This window comes from Nematostella vectensis, chromosome 14 (assembly GCF_932526225.1).
Source record: "Nematostella vectensis chromosome 14, jaNemVect1.1, whole genome shotgun sequence".
Taxonomy (NCBI): Eukaryota; Metazoa; Cnidaria; class Anthozoa; order Actiniaria; family Edwardsiidae; genus Nematostella; species Nematostella vectensis.
Window position 1 is genome coordinate 11,032,869 of NC_064047.1, and position 25,099 is coordinate 11,057,967.

The window sequence follows — 25,099 nt, forward strand, 5'->3', positions numbered from 1 at the left end:
AAATAACTTAGTACAGAAAATAAGCTAATACAGAAAATAAGCTAGTACAGAAAATAAGCTAGTACAGAAAATAAGCTAGTACAGAAAATAAGCTAGTGTAGAAAATAACTTAGTACAGAAAATAAGCTAGTACAGAAAATAAGCTATTACAGAAAATAAGCTAGTACAGAAAATAAGCTAGTACAGAAAATAGGCTAGTACAGAAAATAGGCTAGTACAGAAAATAAGCTAGTGCAGAAAATAACTTAGTACAGAAAATAAGCTAGTACAGAAAATAAGCTAGTACAGAAAATAAGCTAGTACAGAAAATAAGCTAGTACAGAAAATAAGCTAGTTCAGAAAATAGGCTAAAACAAAAAATTAGCTAGTGCAGAAAATAAGCTAGCTCAGAAAATAAGCTAGTTCAGAAAATAAGCTAGTACAAAAAATAAGCTAGTACAGAAAATAAGCTAGTACAGAAAATAAGCTAGTTCAGAAAATAAGCTAGTACAGAAAATAAGCTAGTACAGAAAATAAGCTAGTACAGAAAATAAGCTAGTGCAGAAAATAACTTAGTACAGAAAATAAGCTAGTACAGAAAATAAGCTAGTACAGAAAATAAGCTAGTACAGAAAATAAGCTAGTACATAAAATAAGCTAGTGCAGAAAATAACTTAGTACAGAAAATAAGCTAGTACAGAAAATAACTTAGTACAGAAAATAAGCTAGTTCAGAAAATAAGCTTGTTCAGAAAATAAGCTAGTACAGAAAATAAGCTAGTACAGAAAATAAGCTAGTACAAAAAATAGGCTAGTACAAAAAATAAGCTAGTTCAGAAAATAAGCTAGTACAGAAAATAAGCTAGTACAAAAAATAAGCTAGTGCAGTAAATAAGCTAGTACAGAAAATAAGCTAGTTCAGAAAATAAGCTAGTTCAGAAAATAGGCTAGTACAAAAAATAAGCTAGTGCAGAAAATAAGCTAGTTCAGAAAATAAGCTAGTTCAGAAAATAAGCTAGTACAAAAAATAAGCTAGTGCAGTAAATAAGCTAGTACAGAAAATAAGCTAGTACAGAAAATAAGCTAGTTCAGAAAATAAGCTAGTGCAGAAGATAAGCTAGTTCAGAAAATAAGCTAGTACAGAAAATAAGCTAGTACAAAAAATAAGCTGGTGCAGAAAATAAGCTAGTGCAGAAAATAAGCTAGTACAGAAAATAAGCTAGTACAGAAAATAAGCTAGTACAAAAAATAAGCTAGTGCAGAAAATAAGCTAGTTCGGAAAATAAGCTAGTACAGAAATTAAGCTAGTACAGAAAATAAGCTAGGGTAGAAAATAAGCTAGTAAATTACTAGCTTCAAGGGGAAGGGGTTGCGCGCGATGCCAGTTTATAGCTTGAATCTCCAATTCTATATTCTATAGCTTATGCTTGAGATACTTAGTTGATTGTAATGATATTATTAATATGTTAAGGAGCTTTCGTCATTGCCTTAAAAATGGATTTGTTTATTCGTTCATACCCTTTACTAGTTGCACCAGGGTTATGTCCATGAGATTGGTTATGGCTCTACATTAGTGAACATTGGATGCAATAAAATAATAAAAAAAATCATATGAATAAAGGGCCTGGTTTGCGTTGAACGAACCGAGCGTGGAGAAAAAGTGAAGGAGGATTCCTCGACATTCCCATGACGTCACCCTTGTCATTTAAGATTGATTTGCAGAGGGAAAAGTCGTTTTACTTGTTGAAGTTGTTTTTTAATTATAACTTTTTAATAACACCTGATTATTACAAATCGCGACGAGGTGTGTTACAAATTGCGACAGCTTTTTTTATTACAAATCGCGACGGGTGCGTATTGCAAATTGCGACAGCTTTTTTTATTACAAATTGCGACAACTTTATTACAAATTGCGACGATTATTACAAATTGCGACAGTACAGCGCGCCCTGTGTCTACTCAATCGTTAAGGGAAACAGGTAATCATAGGCACCAATAATCGTACGGAGCTTTCAATTACTGAATCCACTCAAAACCAATCAAACAATCAGTGTTCGACATTGCTTTGAATTAATGACATTCTTAATCTCTTTCTGAAATTTCCCAACTGGATTTATGTTCTTTTAAGCTTTGCATGTTCACTACACATTTTGTTTCGATTATCCTCGGTTATCGTACCCAATTAAATTGAATCGAACGATTGGCCAAGGGCAATGGTTCGAATTAGACCTAGGCTCGGTTTTCAGCCGTGGTGGTTTCGGTGCGCCCGCGATCCTCTCCTATTCTACGAGAGTACGAGGCAGGGTACGAGGCTTTGTCTGGATTAGCCAATCAGAAACTTACCCCTCGAAATTCCGTCGGTAATACATCAGCATAATTATCACAACAAGAGTTCAAAATAGCAGGTCGAATTCTTCACATCTGCTCGAGAATTCCCCAAACAAACACCTAGGTTTTCAAAACTCAATGAAGGCACAAAAAGAAGGTTTTATTTCTTTTATAAAATTATTTCTAATCCATCAGGCAAAAAAACAAAAAAAACTTCACAACAGCTCGCGCTCATAGCGTCATTCTAGTGCACATAAGCGTGTGCGAAGAAAACAGTTTTGTAATTTTCTATCTACTTCGGATACGTTTTTCTCCCGAAGAATATTGTTTTTTCTGTAACAATCACTTTATTTTAAACATTTGTTTTTTTTCGCGTCATAAACAAACTTACGCGCGCGCGTCTTTGAATTGGCGGGAACGCTGGAAAACCCCCGGTGAGCCGCATTTCACGCATAATTATCTCAGCTACGATGTGACGTCACGGACATGGTGCCTCGACCGTGCGCCCAGCCATCAGTGGAGAAGCAGAGTGCGACGTAACCACGGCTGTAAACCCAGCCTAATTTAGACCCTGTCCCCACATATCCGTTTTTGTTTGAAAACGTAAACTTTTTGTTCCGTTTTCAAAAAGATCCGAGTCCACACAAAGCGTTTTCACTTTAAAAGGAGCCGTCCTCACGAAAACGCAGAAACGATACGAAAACGATAACAAGTTCTACAGCGCATGCGTACTCACGCGCCAAGTGGACTGGACCTCAGTTATCACGCCATCGTTTTCGAAAGGTTCAGTTTTCGTCCGTCCTCACGGCACCGAAGGGGTATCGTTTCCAAGTTGTTCCACTCTGGAGATCGTTTTCAAATCGTTCCGTTTTCGATCATCGTTTTCGCGTTCCGGTGTGGACGTTAACCGTATCCGTAACTAAAAGGTTGCCTTTTCAAATGAAAACGGATACGTAGGGATGGGGTCTTATCGTGAGGACGGGGTCTTATCGTGGGAACGGGGTCTTATCGTGGGGGCGGGGTCTTATCGTGAGGACGGGGCCTTATCTTGAGGACGGGGTCTTATCGTGGGGACGGGGTCTTATCGTGGGGACGGGGCCTTATCGTGGGGACGGGGTCTTATCGTAGTGGTCGGGAGTTATCCGGCCTTGAGTATGATGGGATGGGGTCTTATCGTGGGGACGGGGTCTTATCGTGGTGGTCAAAAGTTATCCGGCCTTGAGTATAATGCCGCTAACGTGGGGACGGGGTCTTATCGTGGTGGTCGAGAGTTATCCGGCCTTGAGTATGATGGGACGGGGTCTTATCGTGGTGGTAGAGAGTTATCCGGCCTTGAGTATGATGGGACGGGGTCTTATCGTGGTGGTCGAGAGTTATCCTGCCTTGAGTATGATGGGACGGGGTCTCATCGTGGTGGTCGAGAGTTATCCGGCCTTGAGTATGATGGGACGGGATCTTATCGTGGTGGTCGAGAGTTATCCGGCCTTGAGTATGATGGGACGGGGTCTTATCGTGGTGGTCGAGAGTTATCCGGCCTTGAGTATGATGGGACGGGATCTTATCGTGGTGGTCGAGAGTTATCCGGCCTTGAGTATGATGGGACGGGGTCTTATCGTGGTGGTCGAGAGTTATCCGGCCTTGAGTATGATGCCGCTAACGTGGGGACGGGGTCTTATCGTGGTGGTCGAGAGTTATCCGGCCTTGAGTATGATGCCGCTAACGTGGGGACGGGGTCTTATCGTGGTGATCGAGAGTTATCCGGCCTTGAGTATGATGCCGCTGACTTGTGCTGAAAATGCTTAGACAGGGCTTTTTTCGGCAACCTGTGACCAAGGCTGGGAGGGGTGGGGGGATGGGGAGAGAATTGGGTAAAAGGCTTATCTCAATATCTGCGGAACTGCTTGTGCTAATACTATAGGCCTGGCTAAACATTCAAATATGTTTGTTAAACATTGAAATCGAACGCTCGCGCGTGCATGTTTGGCGAAGTGGCTAAACGCTAAACACAAAAACATTTTCATAAAACATGAGCGCTCGTAGGTTTTTCCGTTCCGCACGATTACGCGAGAGATCAAAGTGGCTCCATGGTAATTTCGAGCGGTGATTTGATAAAATCGCGAAGCGCGAGCAAAATGTTTTGTGTGATCAGTGGCTAAACGATAAATGATAAACGATGAAAATGTTTTGATCCCGTTCAAGCATCTGTACGTGTCGTGGAAGCCAATTGAGTGACATGTTTTGTGGGTGGCTAAACGCACAAACAATTGCGTCAAACGCAATGTTTGACAAACATGTTTGAATGTTTAGCCATGCCTTATGGGTCATTAGTTAAGCTTTTGGGGCATGTCAGAATAATTTTTTTAAATTTTTTTCTTCTATTGTCTTAGGTTTTTTCGGGGAACACTGGATTTGATACCGTTAGACACATGCTGTCGAAGAAAGTAATCACTCGGTATCTGCGGTTTGTACCCTCGACCTACCAGGGATGGACGTGCCTTAGAGTAGAAGTCTTCGGATGTAAAGGTATGAAACCCGCCAGCCCGCTTGCCTACCCGCCCACATGTACGCCCGCCCGCCTACCCGATGTTGTAGCGGGTGATATCATATTTCTCTACTTCCCATCCAACGCACAGTCCCCCTCGTCATTTAAGTCTACTAAGTGCAACACGTTTAGGTGGGGCGCTTATTCGGGGGAGACGTTTCTTTATATTTTTTCCCTTTTAGGTGAGGCGCTTATTTGGAAGGTGCTTATTTAAGGACGGCACTTATTCGAGCAATTAACTTATTTGTTTGTTTGTTTTAGTTTGTGATGAGCCTTTGGGTATGGAGGAGTTTCACATTACAAGGGAGCAGCTCTTGGAGTCCTCTGGCCGAAATCTTATTAGCTCTCCAAACAGACCAGACCTGGGAAGATTGAATTATAAGCATATGTCAGGCTGGGGAACTAAAACCAATAATGAAAAGAAATGGCTTCAGGTGCAAAATAAAATATTTGTCTTGTTTTGTTCAGGTTTGTTTGTTTGTGTGTAGGGGTTTGCATGTTCGTTGGTTTGTTTGTGTGTTTGTTTGTTTGTTTTGTTTGTTTGTTTGTTTGTTTGTTTGTTTTGTTTGTTTGTTTGTTTGTTTGTTTGTTTGTTTGCTTGTTTGTTTGTTTGTTTGTTTGTTTGTTTGTTTGTTTGTTTGTTTGTTTGTTTGTTTGTTTGTTTGTTTGTTTTGTTTGTTTGTTTGTTCGTTTGTTTGTTTGTTTGTTTGTTTGTTTGTTTGTTTGTTTGTTTGTTTAATTTCACTGATCGTTTGTTAGGATGGCTGTGTTTGTTGTCCGTCAATAGAGTTCACTGAACCTTATCGACTAAGTACGACGTGAGCATACCTGGCCACCAATATAGGGTTCTAAGAAAGTAAACCAATTATTTGGAAGATTTTTACTGGTTGACTGCTGAAGTTGAATTAGATACCACCTTCGCTCACGTCCTCCTCCTTAATTGGCTTATTTCACAAAGCTGCCAGGGTGGCCACGGTAGCGAGCGTCGCAGTGAAATGACTTTGCTTGTTTAGCTCGACCTTGCTTGATTATAATGACCTTGCTTGTTTAGCTTGACTTTGCTTGCCTAACTTGACCTTGCTTGTTTGTCTTGACCTTGCTTGATTAACTTGATCTTGCTTGATTAATCTGACCTTGTTTTATTAGCTTGATTTTGCTTGTTTAGTTTGACCTTGCTTGTTTAGCTTGACTTGGCTTGCCTAACTTGAACTTGCTTGTTTGTCTTGACCTTACTTGTATTAGGTTGACCTTGACAGTGAGCTAGCTTACGTGACGGCCGTGGCTACACAGGGTGACCGAAAATACGCTTACAATGGGATCGCAAAGTACATTTTGTCGTTTAGCCTTAATCAGCTTGATTGGTCAGATTACCAGGAAGAGTGGGAAACTAAGGTAAGATCCCAACAACAAGACAAAGTAGATAGGGAATGGAGGGGAAGAGGTTAACAGCGGTAATAATTAGTGATCATTATTAAAAAAAAAGAAAGTTGATATACTGATTAAATTGACTTGGCGGGCAGCCCAAGATGTCATAAGTCAAAAGCATCAAAGTTTTGCCCATTCAATAATCAATTTTTTATATAATTATTATTATCATTGTTATTAACATTATCATCACCATCAACAGTCTTACTTCTCACTTCTCTCAACTTCTCACTTTTTGTTGTTATCTTTAGTTATCAATTATTCTGGTTCTACATGGGTATTACTCGGGTTCTACTCGGGTATTACTCGGGGTCTTCTCGGGTATTACTCGGGTTCGAAAATGCCACTAGTTGGTGTTTCCATTATACAGCACACCCCATGTATTTTTAGTGCTAAGTTAATTAGCATTCTCTATTATTTATATAGAATAAAAAATATATATATATACAAATATATAAATTCTTGAAATATATATACACATTTTTTTTTTTCAGATCTTCGAAGCTGAAAGGCCTGCATTTCAAGTTACTAAAATCTACCTCAAACATAAAACACGCACGAGATACATTCGCTTCTGGACTGAAGAGCAGATCCGCGAGATGGTCATGAGTGTAGAAGTATTTGGATGCAGAGGTAAGCCACGTAGGCAAGGAAACTTACTACAAGACAGATGGTCAGACAGAAATACAAGTATAGGAATGACAGGCAGGCCAGGCCAGCAGAAAAATAAAGAAACACATCAATGCTTATAATCTTTTGGTCCACCTTTCTCGTTAAGCTTGTTTGGCTATGTAATTATCTTATCCCGTCCGCCTCCTAAATACTGCGAATGGATATCGTATTTCCCAGCGCTTATCCGCCTTATCTACAAACCATTACATTCAGGTTTGTCTTCACTCCTGTCTGGTTCATCTGGAGCTAACTCTGAGACCTACCCGAAGTACTATACGGGTTCCCAAACAAGGCTTATCCGCTGGTACGGTGAGCCCGCCATAAATAGAGCAACAGCCAACGCCACTTGGTGTGCAGAATCCGGGGAATTTCTCCGCGTTGATTTCGGATCTGTCAAGCACGTACGTGCAATCTACATGCAAGGACACCCAGCCGAGGCAAAGTGGGTGGCGAAGATTAAATTCAGTCATAGTGCCGACGGGTTGTTCTTCAAGACATTCAAGGGCTACAATAATATCGAGGTTAGTGGCGACAAATTAAAGGTGTATTTAACCCTAATAAGAATGGGCTACTTTGAACTGTCTGTGACTGGGGGGGGGGGGGGGGCTAAAAGGCACTGCCCTCCGTATTTCATAAACCGCTTGGGCTATGACCATCAAACTTACAGACAATGATCACCAGTATGCAAAGAAAAAGAAGAATTGTCACGCCCTTTTTTGGGCGATGACTAGATATCTTTCAAATATTGCCTAAATTATCAGATATCGGGTTGAAATCGTTTTACATCATTTAGATATGTCAAAATCAACCTTTCAACGGCTTTACAATGCAAAAAGGCCATAAAAACTTTTATAACCAATTTTTTTTAAGAATTTCCGCCATCTTGGATTCATATGATTTTTGCCAAAGAAAAAATCTGCAATTATTAAAAAAAGTGCATGATTGCATGTATTACTGCTCATAGTAATGATTAATGTATAATTTTAGTTTTTAAAGTGTTATCTAGTAAATCTAGAGACATTTTCAACAACAGCTTTGAGAAAGCAAAATTTACCTACCCCTCCCCCCGAAATATCCGAGGTATAAACATTCTAGCGCTGATGTGAAACCTGTCACCTGAACAAACTTATAAAGTAAAAAGAGGCATTTAAATCTGCGAAACAGGACTAAAATATAAAAATTTTCACTACTTTTTATTTTTTGGGAAACCTAAGACATGTCAATGGCATCAAAATGTCCGCAGATAAATTTTAAGAAAAGTCACTAAGTTTTAGCCTCTTAACTTATATGGTTCAGAAGTTATAGCAATTTTCCCAGAGGGGGGCTCGTTAAGCCAGTCTGAATAGGGTTAACGTATTTTTCTAACGGCAATATGAAAAAGTATTTATATAGTTACGATACACTGCTTCGCGGGTGCAACCTTAATTGAAATAGGTGAATAACTCTCTATACGTAATTCTTTGCCTCTGTTGTTGTTGTTATTTGCAGGAATTTATCGCAAACGTTGACACTCACAAAATAGTTCGCCTTTCGATGGATCCTTATCTGTTCACACGCATCCTTCATATCCATCCTACAGAGTTTGAAGGCGCACCTTGTATGCGCATTGCTATATATGGAGATGAAGGTAAGATTTTCGAGTCTTAACTAAATATGGTTACTGATTTCAATGAACACATATTTTAATGTATGTCTATTTCGAGCTTGATTTAAGGTTAGCCTATTAGCGACTTGAAGGAGATTGTTTTTTCCAGCTTTTCCAAGCTTCAGAGGAAATTCACAACAGCCAAATCGATTACTGTGAATTTTGTCACGTGGTTTTCCATCCTTTTTCGATCAAAGAAAGTTCATTAATAAAGCCGTGGTCCATGGATAACTTTAACAAGCTGCTTAACACTTAGTAGCGTAATCCCTTTGGGAATGGCGCTATCCCTTAATAAGCTCCGTAATCCTTTAACAACTTACGTAATTCCCTTAAAAGAATTGCACAATCCTCTAACAAATTGCGTAATATCTGTAACAAGTTGCGTAATCCCTTTAACAAGTTGCATAATTGCTTTTATAAATTGCTTGCTATATAGCATGCTCGGAACCCTTGGGAGTTGAATCTGGCCTGATACCTAACAAAGCGATGAGAGGGACAAGCTGGATTACCATCGATAGGAACCGTAAAAACGCTCGACTTAACAACATCGAGGGCGAGGGAGCTTGGTGTCCAGCAGTTGTAGACCAGACACAGTTCTTTGAAATTAACCTGGGTCAAATGATCAGAGTGACTGGCGTGGCAACTCAGGGGAGGTTCCCGGTGGCGGATTGTCACGTGCTTGATGCATGGGTCACTAGATATGCCCTGGAGCACCTAGGACTCGACGGGTTAACATGGAGGAATTACACCGAGCAAGGTGTTATAAAGGTTAGTATATCCAGGGGTGAACACATGGAGGAACTACACCAAGCAAGGTGTTATAAAGGTTAGTATATCTAGGGGTGGACACATGAAGGAACTACACCGTGCAAGATGTTATAGGTTAGTATATCTAGGGGTGGACACATGAAGGAACTACACCGAGCAAGGGGTTAGAAAGGTTAGTATTTCTAGGGGTGGACACATGAAGGAAATACACCGAGCAAGGTGTTATAAAGGTTAGTATATCTAGGGGTGCACACATCGAGGAACTACACCAAGCAAGGTGTTATAAAGGTTAGTATATCTAGGGGTGGACACATGGAGGAACTACACCGAGCAAGGTGTTATAAAGGTTAGTATATCTAGGGGTGGACACATAGAGGAACTACACCAAGCAAGGTGTTATAAAGGTTAGTATATCTAGGGGTGCACACATCGAGGAACTACACCGAGCAAGGTGTTATAAAGGTTAGTATATCTAGGGGTGGACACATGAATGAACTACACCAAGCAAGGTGTTATAATGGTTAGTATAACTAGGGATGGACACATGGAGGAACTACACTGAGCAAGGTGTTATAAATGTTAGTATATCTAGGGGTGGACACATGGAGGAACTACACCAAGCAAGGTGTTATAAAGGTTAGTATATCTAGGGGTGCACACATCGAGGAACTACACCGAGCAAGGTGTTATAAAGGTTAGTATATCTAGGGGTGGACACATGAATGAACTACACCAAGCAAGGTGTTATAATGGTTAGTATAACTAGGGATGGACACATGGAGGAACTACACCGAGCAAGGTGTTATAAAGGTTAGTATATCTAGGGATGGACACGTGAAGGAACTACACCAAGCAAGGTGTTATAAAGGTTAGTATATCTAGGGGTGGACACATGGAGGAACTACACTGAGCAAGGTGTTATAAATGTTAGTATATCTAGGGGTGGACACATGAATGAACTACACCAAGCAAGGTGTTATAATGGTTAGTATAACTAGGGATGGATACATGGGGGAACTACACCAAGCAAGGTGTTATAAAGGTTAGTATATCTAGGGGTGGACACATGGAGGAACTACACCAAGCAAGGTGTTATAAAGGTTAGTATATCTAGGGGTGGACACATGGAGGAACTACACCAAGCAAGGTGTTATAAAGGTTAGTATATCTAGGGGTGGACACATGGAGGAACTACACCGAGCAAGGTGTTATAAAGGTTAGTATATCTAGGGGTGCACACATCGAGGAACTACACCGAGCAAGGTGTTATAAAGGTTAGTATATCTAGGGGTGGACACATGAATGAACTACACCAAGCAAGGTGTTATAATGGTTAGTATAACTAGGGATGGACACATGGAGGAACTACACTGAGCAAGGTGTTATAAATGTTAGTATATCTAGGGGTGGACACATGGAGGAACTACACCGAGCAAGGTGTTATAAAGGTTAGTATATCTAGGGGTGGACACATGAATGAACTACACCAAGCAAGGTGTTATAATGGTTAGTATAACTAGGGATGGACACATGGGGGAACTACACCAAGCAAGGTGTTATAAGGTTAGTATATCTAGGGGTGGACACATGGAGGAACTACACCAAGCAAGGTGTTATAAAGGTTAGTATATCTAGGGATGGACACATGGAGGAACTACACCAAGCAAGGTGTTATAAAGGTTAGTATATCTAGGGATGGACACATGAATGAACTACACAGAGAAAGGTGTTATAAAGGTTAGTATATCTAGGGATGGACACATGAATGAACTACACCGAGCAAGGTGTTATAAAGGTTAGTATATCTAGGGGTGGACACATGAATGAACTACACAGAGAAAGGTGTTATAAAGGTTAGTATATCTAGGGGTGGACACATGGAGGAACTACACCAAGCAAGGTGTTATAAAGGTTAGTATATCTAGGGGTGGACACATGGAGGAACTACACCGAGCAAGGTGTTATAAACGTTAGTATATCTAGAAGTGGATACATGGAGGAACTACACTGAGCAAGGTGTTATAAAGGTTAGTATATCTAGGGGTGGACACATGGATGAACTACACCAAGCAAGGTGTTATAAAGGTTAGTATATCTAGGGATGGACACATGGAGGAACTACACCGAGCAAGGTGTTATAAAGGTTAGTATATCTAGGGGTGGACACATTATGGAACTACACCAAGCAAGGTGTTATAAAGGTTAGTATATCTAGAGGTGGACACATGAATGAACTACACCGAGAAAGGTGTTATAAAGGTTAGTATATCTAGGGATGGACACGTGAAGGAACTACACCAAGCAAGGTGTTATAAAGGTTAGTATATCTAGGAGTGGACACGTGAAGGAACTACACCGGGCAAGGTGTTATAAAGGTTAGTATATCTAGGGGTGGACACATGGAGGAACTACACCGAGCAAGGTGTTATAAACGTTAGTATATCTAGAAGTGGATACATGGAGGAACTACACTGAGCAAGGTGTTAAAAAGGTTAGTATATCTAGGGGTGGACACATGGATGAACTACACCAAGCAAGGTGTTATAAAGGTTAGTATATCTAGGGGTGCACACATCGAGGAACTACACCGAGCAAGGTGTTATAAAGGTTAGTATATCTAGGGGTGGACACATGAATGAACTACACCAAGCAAGGTGTTATAATGGTTAGTATAACTAGGGATGGACACATGGAGGAACTACACTGAGCAAGGTGTTATAAATGTTAGTATATCTAGGGGTGGACACATGGAGGAACTACACCAAGCAAGGTGTTATAAAGGTTAGTATATCTAGGGGTGGACACATGAATGAACTACACCAAGCAATGTGTTATAATGGTTAGTATAACTAGGGATGGATACATGGGGGAACTACACCAAGCAAGGTGTTATAAAGGTTAGTATATCTAGGGGTGGACACATGGAGGAACTACACCAAGCAAGGTGTTATAAAGGTTAGTATATCTAGGGGTGGACACATGGAGGAACTACACCAAGCAAGGTGTTATAAAGGTTAGTATATCTAGGGGTGGACACATGGAGGAACTACACCGAGCAAGGTGTTATAAAGGTTAGTATATCTAGGGGTGGACACATAGAGGAACTACACCAAGCAAGGTGTTATAAAGGTTAGTATATCTAGGGGTGCACACATCGAGGAACTACACCGAGCAAGGTGTTATAAAGGTTAGTATATCTAGGGGTGGACACATGAATGAACTACACCAAGCAAGGTGTTATAATGGTTAGTATAACTAGGGATGGACACATGGAGGAACTACACTGAGCAAGGTGTTATAAATGTTAGTATATCTAGGGGTGGACACATGGAGGAACTACACCGAGCAAGGTGTTATAAAGGTTAGTATATCTAGGGGTGGACACATGAATGAACTACACCAAGCAAGGTGTTATAATGGTTAGTATAACTAGGGATGGACACATGGGGGGACTACACCAAGCAAGGTGTTATAAGGTTAGTATATCTAGGGGTGGACACATGGAGGAACTACACCAAGCAAGGTGTTATAAAGGTTAGTATATCTAGGGATGGACACATGGAGGAACTACACCAAGCAAGGTGTTATAAAGGTTAGTATATCTAGGGATGGACACATGAATGAACTACACAGAGAAAGGTGTTATAAAGGTTAGTATATCTAGGGATGGACACATGAATGAACTACACCGAGCAAGGTGTTATAAAGGTTAGTATATCTAGGGGTGGACACATGAATGAACTACACAGAGAAAGGTGTTATAAAGGTTAGTATATCTAGGGGTGGACACATGGAGGAACTACACCAAGCAAGGTGTTATAAAGGTTAGTATATCTAGGGGTGGACACATGGAGGAACTACACCGAGCAAGGTGTTATAAACGTTAGTATATCTAGAAGTGGATACATGGAGGAACTACACCAAGCAAGGTGTTATAAAGGTTAGTATATCTAGGAGTGGACACGTGAAGGAACTACACCGGGCAAGGTGTTATAAAGGTTAGTATATCTAGGGGTGGACACATAGTGGAACTACACCAAGCAAGGTGTTATAAAGGTTAGTATATCTAGGGGTGCACACATCGAGGAACTACACCGAGCAAGGTGTTATAAAGGTTAGTATATCTAGGGGTGGACACATGAATGAACTACACCAAGCAAGGTGTTATAATGGTTAGTATAACTAGGGATGGACACATGGAGGAACTACACTGAGCAAGGTGTTATAAATGTTAGTATATCTAGGGGTGGACACATGGAGGAACTACACCGAGCAAGGTGTTATAAAGGTTAGTATATCTAGGGGTGGACACATGAATGAACTACACCAAGCAAGGTGTTATAATGGTTAGTATAACTAGGGATGGACACATGGGGGAACTACACTAAGCAAGGTGTTATAAGGTTAGTATATCTAGGGGTGGACACATGGAGGAACTACACCAAGCAAGGTGTTATAAAGGTTAGTATATCCAAGGATGGACACATGGAGGAACTACACCAAGCAAGGTGTTATAAAGGTTAGTATATCTAGGGATGGACACATGAATGAACTACACAGAGAAAGGTGTTATAAAGGTTAGTGTATCTAGGGATGGACACATGAATGAACTACACCGAGCAAGGTGTTATAAAGGTTAGTATATCTAGGGGTGGACACATGAATGAACTACACAGAGAAAGGTGTTATAAAGGTTAGTATATCTAGGGGTGGACACATGGAGGAACTACACCAACCAAGGTGTTATAAAGGTTAGTATATCTAGGGGTGGACACATGGAGGAACTACACCGAGCAAGGTGTTATAAACGTTAGTATATCTAGAAGTGGATACATGGAGGAACTACACAGAGAAAGGTGTTATAAAGGTTAGTATATCTAGGGGTGGACACATGGATGAACTACACCAAGCAAGGTGTTATAAAGGTTAGTATATCTAGGGATGGACACATGGAGGAACTACACCGAGCAAGGTGTTATAAAGGTTAGTATATCTAGGGGTGGACACATTATGGAACTACACCAAGCAAGGTGTTATAAAGGTTAGTATATCTAGAGGTGGACACATGAATGAACTACACCGAGAAAGGTGTTATAAAGGTTAGTATATCTAGGGATGGACACGTGAAGGAACTACACCAAGCAAGGTGTTATAAAGGTTAGTATATCTAGGAGTGGACACGTGAAGGAACTACACCGGGCAAGGTGTTATAAAGGTTAGTATATCTAGGGGTGGACACATGGAGGAACTACACCGAGCAAGGTGTTATAAACGTTAGTATATCTAGAAGTGGATACATGGAGGAACTACACTGAGCAAGGTGTTATAAAGGTTAGTATATCTAGGGGTGGACACATGGATGAACTACACCAAGCAAGGTGTTATAAAGGTTAGTATATCTAGGGATGGACACATGGAGGAACTACACCGAGCAAGGTGTTATAAAGGTTAGTATATCTAGGGGTGGACACATTATGGAACTACACCAAGCAAGGTGTTATAAAGGTTAGTATATCTAGAGGTGGACACATGAATGAACTACACCGAGAAAGGTGTTATAAAGGTTAGTATATCTAGGGATGGACACGTGAAGGAACTACACCAAGCAAGGTGTTATAAAGGTTAGTATATCTAGGAGTGGACACGTGAAGGAACTACACCAAGCAAGGTGTTATAAAGGTTAGTATATCTAGGGGTGGACACATCGACGGGTGTACAAAATTTACCAGGCGAAGTGTTTTAGATCTTTAAAACAAATTTTTACCTTATAAAAGAAGGAAAGAAGATACATATTTTGATATAGTGATGATAATTTTTTTTATAGTTTCATATTTTCTCACATTTTCTCCTAATACTGCAAGAATGCCCCTTCAATGTATTCTTTTCATTGTCAGATTTTTAAAGGAAACACGGACTCAATAAATATTGTTACCAACTGGCTTAATGAAGAACTGATCACGAAAGCTATCAAGTTCCGCCCAAAGGAGTGGTTCACTAGAATTTGCATGAGGGTAGAGCTTTATGGCTGTAAAGGTGAGATTTGCCAGGCACGTAGCCGGGGGGGGGGAGCTCGGGTTTTCTGCATTAGTACACCGTGAGCTAGGACGAGCTATCAAAGAGAAAATGGTACGCTAACCCCTTGCTCAAAATCCTGTCTATGCCCCTTTGGAATAAACGAATTTCCCTGTCATCTATTTCTTATCCAATGCGAAGGAAGAAAAATAGCGCTTGAGAAAGTTCTCTTGTCCTACCTTATGGCAAAGTTGACTCTCAAAGTTATCACGATCGTGTACGATTGTATGGAAACTGACCCTGCGATCGTGTACGGTTATATTGAAACTGACCCTGCGATCGTGTACGATTATATGGAAACTACTCCCGCGATCGTGTACGATTATGTGGAAAGTCGCCCTGCGATCGTGTACGATTATATGATCGTGTGCGATAGTATGGCAATAACTTTGCGATCGTGATGCATACGATCAAATTAGCTGCTATTGTGTGCAATCGAGTGCAATCGCATGGAAAGTAGCCTTTAGAAAATAAATACCAGGAAATATTTTTCCACAGAGCATTTCAAGCCTATTGGTATGGAAAACTACGACATTTCAAGTGAGAATAACATCCATCAGTTCGATAAAAAAGATGACAACTTTCGATTGCACCTCCCACAGTTTTCAAAAATTTCAGATTGCCTCAACAATAATCAAGGTGCAATGTACCTCCGAATTATCATGGGCCAGACGCCCTTTAGAGTTACTGGCATTGGCATGCAGGGAAAGAACGAACACATTAAAAGTGTGGTTCTAGAATACACTCTGCAGTTAAGCCCAGATGGCACAGCATGGTACGACTATATGGAGGATGGCGAGATCAAGGTACAAGTAGTCCCCTCATACCCGTATTGCCCCATTAACTACTTATGTCGGAAGACCTTTGTTAACTACACATACCTGTAGTCCCCTGTTAACTCTACACATGCCTGTAGTCCCCTGTTAACTCTACACATACTTGTAGTCCCCTGTTAACTCTACACATACCTGTAGTCCCCTGTTAACTCTACACATACCTGTAGTCCCCTGTTAACTCTACACATACCTGTAGTCCACTGTTAACTCTACACATGCCTGTAGTCCCCTGTTAACTCTACACATACCTGTAGTCCCCTGTTAACTCTACACATACCTGTAGTCCCCTGTTAACTCTACACATACCTGTAGTCCCCTGTTAACTCTACACATACCTGTAGTCCCCTGTTAACTCTACACATGCCTGTAGACCCCTGTTAACTCTGCACATACCTGTAGTCCACTGTTAACTCTACACATACATGTAGTCCCCTGTTAACTCTACACATACCTGTAGTCCCCTGTTAACTCTACACATGACTGTAGTCCCCTGTTAACTCTACACATGCCTGTAGTCCCTGTTAACCCTACACATGCCTGTAGTCCCCTGTTAACTCTACACATACCTGTAGTCCCCTGTTAACTCTACACATGCCTGTAGTCCCCTGTTAACTCTACACATGCCTGTAGTCAACTGTTAAATCTACTCATACCTGTAGTCCCCTGTTAACTCTACACATACCTGTAGTCCCCTGTTAACTCTACACATACCTGTAGTCCCCTGTTAACTCTACACATGCCTGTAGTCCCCTGTTAACTCTACACATACCTGTAGTCCCCTGTTAACTCTACACATACCTGTAGTCCCCTGTTAACTCTACACATGCCTGTAGTCCCGTTAACTCTACACATACCTGTAGTCCCTGTTAACCCTACACATACCTGTAATCCCCTGTTAACTCTACACATGCCTGTAGTCCCCTGTTAACTCTACACATGCCTGTAGTCCCCTGTTAACTCTACACATACCTGTAGTCCCTGTTAACCCTACACATACCTGTAATCCCCTGTTAACTCTACACATACCTGTAGTCTCCTGTTAACTCTACACATACCTGTAGTCCCCTGCTAACTCTACACATACCTGTAGTCCCCTGTTAACTCTACACATGCCTGTAGTCCCCTGTTAACTCTATACATACCTGTAGTCCCCTGTTAACTCTACACATACCTGTAGTCCCCTGTTAACTCTACACATGCCTGTAGTCCCCTGTTAACTCTACACATACCTGTAGTCCCTGTTAACCCTACACATACCTGTAATCCCCTGTTAACTCTACACATGCTTGTAGTCCCCTGTTAACTCTACACATACCTGTAGTCCCCTGTTAACTCTACACATGCCTGTAGTCAACTGTTAACTCTACACATGCCTGTAGTCTCCTGTTACCTCTACACATACCTGTAGTCCCCTGTTAACTCTACACATACCTGTAGTCCCCTGTTAACTCTACACATACCTGTAGTCAACTGTTAACTCTACGCATGCCTGTAGTCCCCTGTTAACTCTACACATGACTGTAGTCCCTGTTAACTCTACATATACCTGTAGTCCCCTGTTAACTCTACACATACCTGTAGTCCCCTATTAACTCTACACATGCCTGTAGTCCCCTGTTAACTCTACACATACCTGTAGTCCCCTGTTAACTCTACACATGCCTGTAGTCCCCTGTTAACTCTACACATGCCTGTAATCCCCTGTTAACTCTACACATACCTGTAGTCCCCTGTTAACTCTACACATACCTGTAGTCCCCTGTTAACTCTACACATACCTGTAGTCCCCTGTTAACTCTACACATGCCTGTAGTCAACTGTTAACTCTACACATGCCTGTAGTCTCCTGTTACCTCTACACATACCTGTAGTCCCCTGTTAACTCTACACATACCTGTAGTCAACTGTTAACTCTACGCATGCCTGTAGTCCCCTGTTAACTCTACACATGACTGTAGTCCCCTGTTAACTCTACATATACCTGTTGTCCCCTGTTAACTCTACACATACCTGTAGTCCCCTATTAACTCTACACATACCTGTAGTCCCCTGTTAACTCTACACATACCTGTAGTCCCCTGTTAACTCTACACATGCCTGTAGTCCCCTGTTAACTCTACACATGCCTGTAATCCCCTGTTAACTCTACACATACCTGTAGTCCCCTGTTAACTCTACACATACCTGTAGTCCCCTGTTAACTCTACACATACCTGTAGTCCCCTGTTAACTCTACACATGCCTGTAGTCCCCTGTTAACTCTACACATGCCTGTAGTCCCCTGTTAACTCTACACATACCTGTAGTCCCCTGTTAACTCTACACATGCCTGTAGTCCCCTGTTAACAACACATGCCTGTATCCCCCTTTTAAATACGCATGTTTGTAGTCCCCTGTTAACTGCGCATCAATGTAGTCCCCTTCTAAATAATTTTATGGCTAAAAACTATGGCATTTTATTGTTCTAGCATTTGACTACAACGAAGTACCTTGACACGCAGACCATTGCAGTCAGGAATTTCCGGTATTCATTTTTAGCTCGACACGTGGTGATATGGGCAGTCAAGTACTTATATGCGTGCTTTCGTGTTGAGCTTTACGGATATAAAGGTTCTTGTTCTTATTATTGTTTTATTATTCGTGTTCTAACCTTCGTTAAGGATGAGACCGCCGCTAGAATTGCGTCGATGAGAAGTCTGCTTCGAAGAGGTCAAACATATTAACGAAAAATAGATGTGTTTACAACCAATACAGGCTAGTACCCAGTGTTGGCCGAGGGGGTGCGCAGTCATAGGTACCATATGGAAAAAGACTAGTATTTGAAGATTCCTTGATGAGAAATTACCCACTCTTTGGCCGCCAAAGGGGGGGTGTGTTTCCGTGAACCCTGCGCACCCCCCTTTGTACGCGCCTGGAATACTAGAAGGCGATCTGAACTTAATACCTTTTGCTTTTGAATAACAGCAATTAACTATCTACACAACCACATATATAGGAGCTAATGTCAATCACATAGCTGCCGCGGAACTGCTCAAAGGAGCGGAAAATGAAAAGAGCACTTGAACAAGCCCCTTTGATGTTTGGTTTCTGCCATTCCCAGTTGAAAATGAACCAATGGTTAACAGTAATACACCTGTGACCTCCTCCGCCGCCAAGCCTGGGTACGAGTCCTCCAAAGCTGAGCTGCTCTTTGGCTCAAATAATGCGTGGTGCGCCAACGACGGCAACGACCCGTTCATAGAGGTAGACCTCGGCAGAAGCAAGGTCATCAATGAGGTTAGTATAACTGCAATTTTCAGGTTACCGTCGTTTCGTCCACAAGCCGGGTCGTCTTACAAATAGAGACCTTTCGCCGAAATATAATTATACATTTAACAATTGTTCGCCGAAGGCGGAGCGAATAGCGGTGGATAGTCCCCGAGAGAAGCAACGGTATTTCAAGTGACCATATATGGACTAATAACCAATCTTGCGTGTATTTCACATGACCATATATGGACTAATGACCAATCTTGAGTGTATTTCATGTGACCATATATGGACTAATGACCAATCTCGCGTGTATTTCACGCGACCATATATGGACTAATGGCAAATCTTGCGTGTATTTCATGTGACCATAAATGGACTAATGACCAATCTTGCGTGTATTTCATGTGACCATATATGGACTAACGACCAATCTTGCGTGTATTTCATGTGACCATATATGGACTAACGACCAATCTTGCGTGTATTTCATGTGACCATATATGGACTAACGACCAATCTTGCGTGTATTTCACGTGACCATATATGGACTAATGACCCATCTTGCGTGTATTTCATGTGACCATATATGGACTAATGACCAATCTTGCGTGTATTTCATGTGACCATATATGGACTAATGACCAATCTAGCGTGTATTTCACGCGACCATATATGGACTAATGACCAATCTTGCGTGTATTTCATGTGACCATATATGGACTAATGACCAATCTTGCGTGTATTTCATGTGACCATATATGGACTAATGACCAATCTTGCGTGTATTTCATGTGACCATATATGGACTAACGACCAATCTTGCGTGTATTTCATGTGACCATATTTGGACTAATGACCAATCTTGCGTGTATCTTATGTGACCATATATGGACTAATGACTATTCTTGCGTGTATTTCATGTGACCATAAATGGACTAATGACAAATCCCGCGTGTATTTCACGCGACCATATATGGACTAATGACCAATCTTGCGTGTATTTCATGTGACCATATATGGACTAATGACCAATCTTGCGTGTATTTCATGTGACCATATATGGACTAATGACAAATCCCGCGTGTATTTCACGCGACCATATATGGACTAATGACCAATCTTGCGTGTATTTCATGTGACCATATATGGACTAATGACCAATCTTGCGTGTATTTCATGTGACCATATATGGACTAATGACCAATCTTGCGTGTATTTCATGTGACCATATATGGACTAATGACTATTCTTGCGTGTATTTCATGTGACCATATATGGACTAATGACCAATCTAGCGTGTACCTCACGCGACCATATATGGACTAATGACCAATCTTGCGTGTATTTCATGTGACCATATATGGACTAATGACCAATCTTGCGTGTATTTCATGTGACCATATATGGACTAATGACCAATCTTGAGTGTATTTCATGTGACCATATATGGACTAATGACCAATCTTGCGTGTATTTCATGTGACCATATATGGACTAATGAACAATCTCGCGTGTATTTCACGCGACCATATATGGACTAATGGCAAATCTTGCGTGTATTTCATGTGACCATAAATTAACTAATGACCAATCTTGCGTGTATTTCATGTGACCATATATGGACTAATGACCAATCTTGAGTGTATTTCATGTGACCATATATGGACTAATGACCAATCTTGCGTGTATTTCATGTTACCATACATGGACTAATGACCAATCTCGCGTGTATTACACGCGACCATATATGGACTAATGGCAAATCTTGCGTGTATTTCATGTGACCATATATGGACTAATGACCAATCTTGCGTGTATTTCATGTGACCATATATGGACTTATGACCAATCTCGCGTGTATTTCACGCGACCATATATGGACTAATGGCAAATCTTGCGTGTATTTCATGTGACCATAAATGGACTAATGACCAATCTTGCGTGTATTTCATGTGACCATATATGACCTAACGACCAATCTTGCGTGTATTTCATGTGACCATATATGGACTAACGACCAATCTTGCGTGTATTTCATGTGACCATATATGGACTAATGACCAATCTTGCGTGTATTTCACGTGACCATATATGGACTAATGACCCATCTTGCGTGTATTTCATGTGACCATATATGGACTAATGACCAGTCTTGCGTGTATTTCATGTGACCATTTATGGACTAATGACCAATCTAGTGTATTTCACTCGACCATATATGGACTAATGACCAATCTTGCGTGTATTTCATGTGACCATATATGGAAAAATGACCAATCTTGCGTGTATTTCATGTGACCATATATGGATTAACGACCAATCTTGCGTGTATTTCATGTGACCATATTTGGACTAATGACCAATCTTGCGTGTATTTCATGTGACCATATATGGATTAATGACTATTCTTGCGTGTATTTCATGTGACCATATATGGACTAATGACAAATCCCGCGTGTATTTCACGCGACCATATATGGACTAATGACCAATCTTGCGTGTATTACACGTGACCATATATGGACTAATGACCAATCTTGCGTGTATTTCATGTGACCATATATGGACTAATGACCAATCTTGTGTGTATTTCATGTGACCATATATGGACTAATTACCAATTTTGCGTGTATTTCATGTGACCATATATGGACTAATTACCAATCTTGAGTGTATTTCATGTGACCATATATGGACTAATGACCAATCTTGCGTGTATTTCATGTGACCATATATGGACTAATGACCAATCTCGCGTTTATTTCACGCGACCATATATGGACTAATTTCAAATCTTGCGCGTAATTCATGTGACCATATATGGACTAATGACCAATCTTGAGTGTATTTCATGTGACCATATATGGACTAATGACCAATCTCGCGTGTATTTCACGCGACCATATATGGACTAATGGCAAATCTTGCGTGTATTTCATGTGACCATAAATGGACTAATGACCAATCTTGCGTGTATTTCATGTGACCATATATGGACTAACGACCAATCTTGCGTGTATTTCATGTGACCATATATGGACTAACGACCAATCTTGCGTGTATTTCATGTGACCATATATGGACTAACGACCAATCTTGCGTGTATTTCACGTGACCATATATGGACTAATGACCCATCTTGCGTGTATTTCATGTGACCATATATGGACTAATGACCAATCTTGCGTGTATTTCATGTGACCATATATGGACTAATGACCAATCTAGCGTGTATTTCACGCGACCATATATGGACTAATGACCAATCTTGCGTGTATTTCATGTGACCATATATGGACTAATGACCAATCTTGCGTGTATTTCATGTGACCATATATGGACTAATGACAAATCCCGCGTGTATTTCACGCGACCATATATGGACTAATGACCAATCTTGCGTGTATTACACGTGACCATATATGGACTAACGACCAATCTTGCGTGTATTTCATGTGACCATATTTGGACTAATGACCAATCTTGCGTGTATTTTATGTGACCATATATGGACTAATGACCAATCTTGCGTGTATTTCATGTGACCATATATGGACTAACGACCAATCTTGCGTGTATTTCATGTGACCATATTTGGACTAATGACCAATCTTGCGTGTATCTTATGTGACCATATATGGACTAATGACTATTCTTGCGTGTATTTCATGTGACCATAAATGGACTAATGACAAATCCCGCGTGTATTTCACGCGACCATATATGGACTAATGACCAATCTTGCGTGTATTTCATGTGACCATATATGGACTAATGACCAATCTTGCGTGTATTTCATGTGACCATATATGGACTAATGACAAATCCCGCGTGTATTTCACGCGACCATATATGGACTAATGACCAATCTTGCGTGTATTTCATGTGACCATATATGGACTAATGACCAATCTTGCGTGTATTTCATGTGACCATATATGGACTAATGACCAATCTTGCGTGTATTTCATGTGACCATATATGGACTAATGACTATTCTTGCGTGTATTTCATGTGACCATATATGGACTAATGACCAATCTAGCGTGTACCTCACGCGACCATATATGGACTAATGACCAATCTTGCGTGTATTTCATGTGACCATATATGGACTAATGACCAATCTTGCGTGTATTTCATGTGACCATATATGGACTAATGACCAATCTTGAGTGTATTTCATGTGACCATATATGGACTAATGACCAATCTTGCGTGTATTTCATGTGACCATATATGGACTAATGAACAATCTCGCGTGTATTTCACGCGACCATATATGGACTAATGGCAAATCTTGCGTGTATTTCATGTGACCATAAATTAACTAATGACCAATCTTGCGTGTATTTCATGTGACCATATATGGACTAATGACCAATCTTGAGTGTATTTCATGTGACCATATATGGACTAATGACCAATCTTGCGTGTATTTCATGTTACCATACATGGACTAATGACCAATCTCGCGTGTATTACACGCGACCATATATGGACTAATGGCAAATCTTGCGTGTATTTCATGTGACCATATATGGACTAATGACCAATCTTGCGTGTATTTCATGTGACCATATATGGACTTATGACCAATCTCGCGTGTATTTCACGCGACCATATATGGACTAATGGCAAATCTTGCGTGTATTTCATGTGACCATAAATGGACTAATGACCAATCTTGCGTGTATTTCATGTGACCATATATGACCTAACGACCAATCTTGCGTGTATTTCATGTGACCATATATGGACTAACGACCAATCTTGCGTGTATTTCATGTGACCATATATGGACTAATGACCAATCTTGCGTGTATTTCACGTGACCATATATGGACTAATGACCCATCTTGCGTGTATTTCATGTGACCATATATGGACTAATGACCAGTCTTGCGTGTATTTCATGTGACCATTTATGGACTAATGACCAATCTAGTGTATTTCACTCGACCATATATGGACTAATGACCAATCTTGCGTGTATTTCATGTGACCATATATGGAAAAATGACCAATCTTGCGTGTATTTCATGTGACCATATATGGATTAACGACCAATCTTGCGTGTATTTCATGTGACCATATTTGGACTAATGACCAATCTTGCGTGTATTTCATGTGACCATATATGGATTAATGACTATTCTTGCGTGTATTTCATGTGACCATATATGGACTAATGACAAATCCCGCGTGTATTTCACGCGACCATATATGGACTAATGACCAATCTTGCGTGTATTACACGTGACCATATATGGACTAATGACCAATCTTGCGTGTATTTCATGTGACCATATATGGACTAATGACCAATCTTGTGTGTATTTCATGTGACCATATATGGACTAATTACCAATTTTGCGTGTATTTCATGTGACCATATATGGACTAATTACCAATCTTGAGTGTATTTCATGTGACCATATATGGACTAATGACCAATCTTGCGTGTATTTCATGTGACCATATATGGACTAATGACCAATCTCGCGTTTATTTCACGCGACCATATATGGACTAATTTCAAATCTTGCGCGTAATTCATGTGACCATATATGGACTAATG

The 25,099-nt window shown here is 40.7% G+C and overlaps 1 protein-coding gene across 2 annotated transcripts in view; it reads left to right on the top strand.

The window, feature by feature from the left end:
- The window catches only part of LOC5504709, a 63,510-nt gene that overhangs the window by 17,821 nt on the left and 20,590 nt on the right, over positions 1-25,099 (top strand). For both annotated transcript variants that reach the window (XM_048721934.1, XM_048721935.1), the window contains exons 12-22: positions 4,694-4,829; positions 5,110-5,282; positions 6,091-6,240; positions 6,768-6,906; positions 7,159-7,466; positions 8,434-8,572; positions 9,027-9,358; positions 15,253-15,391; positions 15,929-16,236; positions 18,735-18,876; positions 19,367-19,542. In XM_048721934.1, coding sequence (XP_048577891.1) covers positions 4,694-4,829; positions 5,110-5,282; positions 6,091-6,240; positions 6,768-6,906; positions 7,159-7,466; positions 8,434-8,572; positions 9,027-9,358; positions 15,253-15,391; positions 15,929-16,236; positions 18,735-18,876; positions 19,367-19,542 — 2,142 coding nt within the window. The remainder of the gene's footprint in view (positions 1-4,693; positions 4,830-5,109; positions 5,283-6,090; positions 6,241-6,767; positions 6,907-7,158; positions 7,467-8,433; positions 8,573-9,026; positions 9,359-15,252; positions 15,392-15,928; positions 16,237-18,734; positions 18,877-19,366; positions 19,543-25,099) is intronic.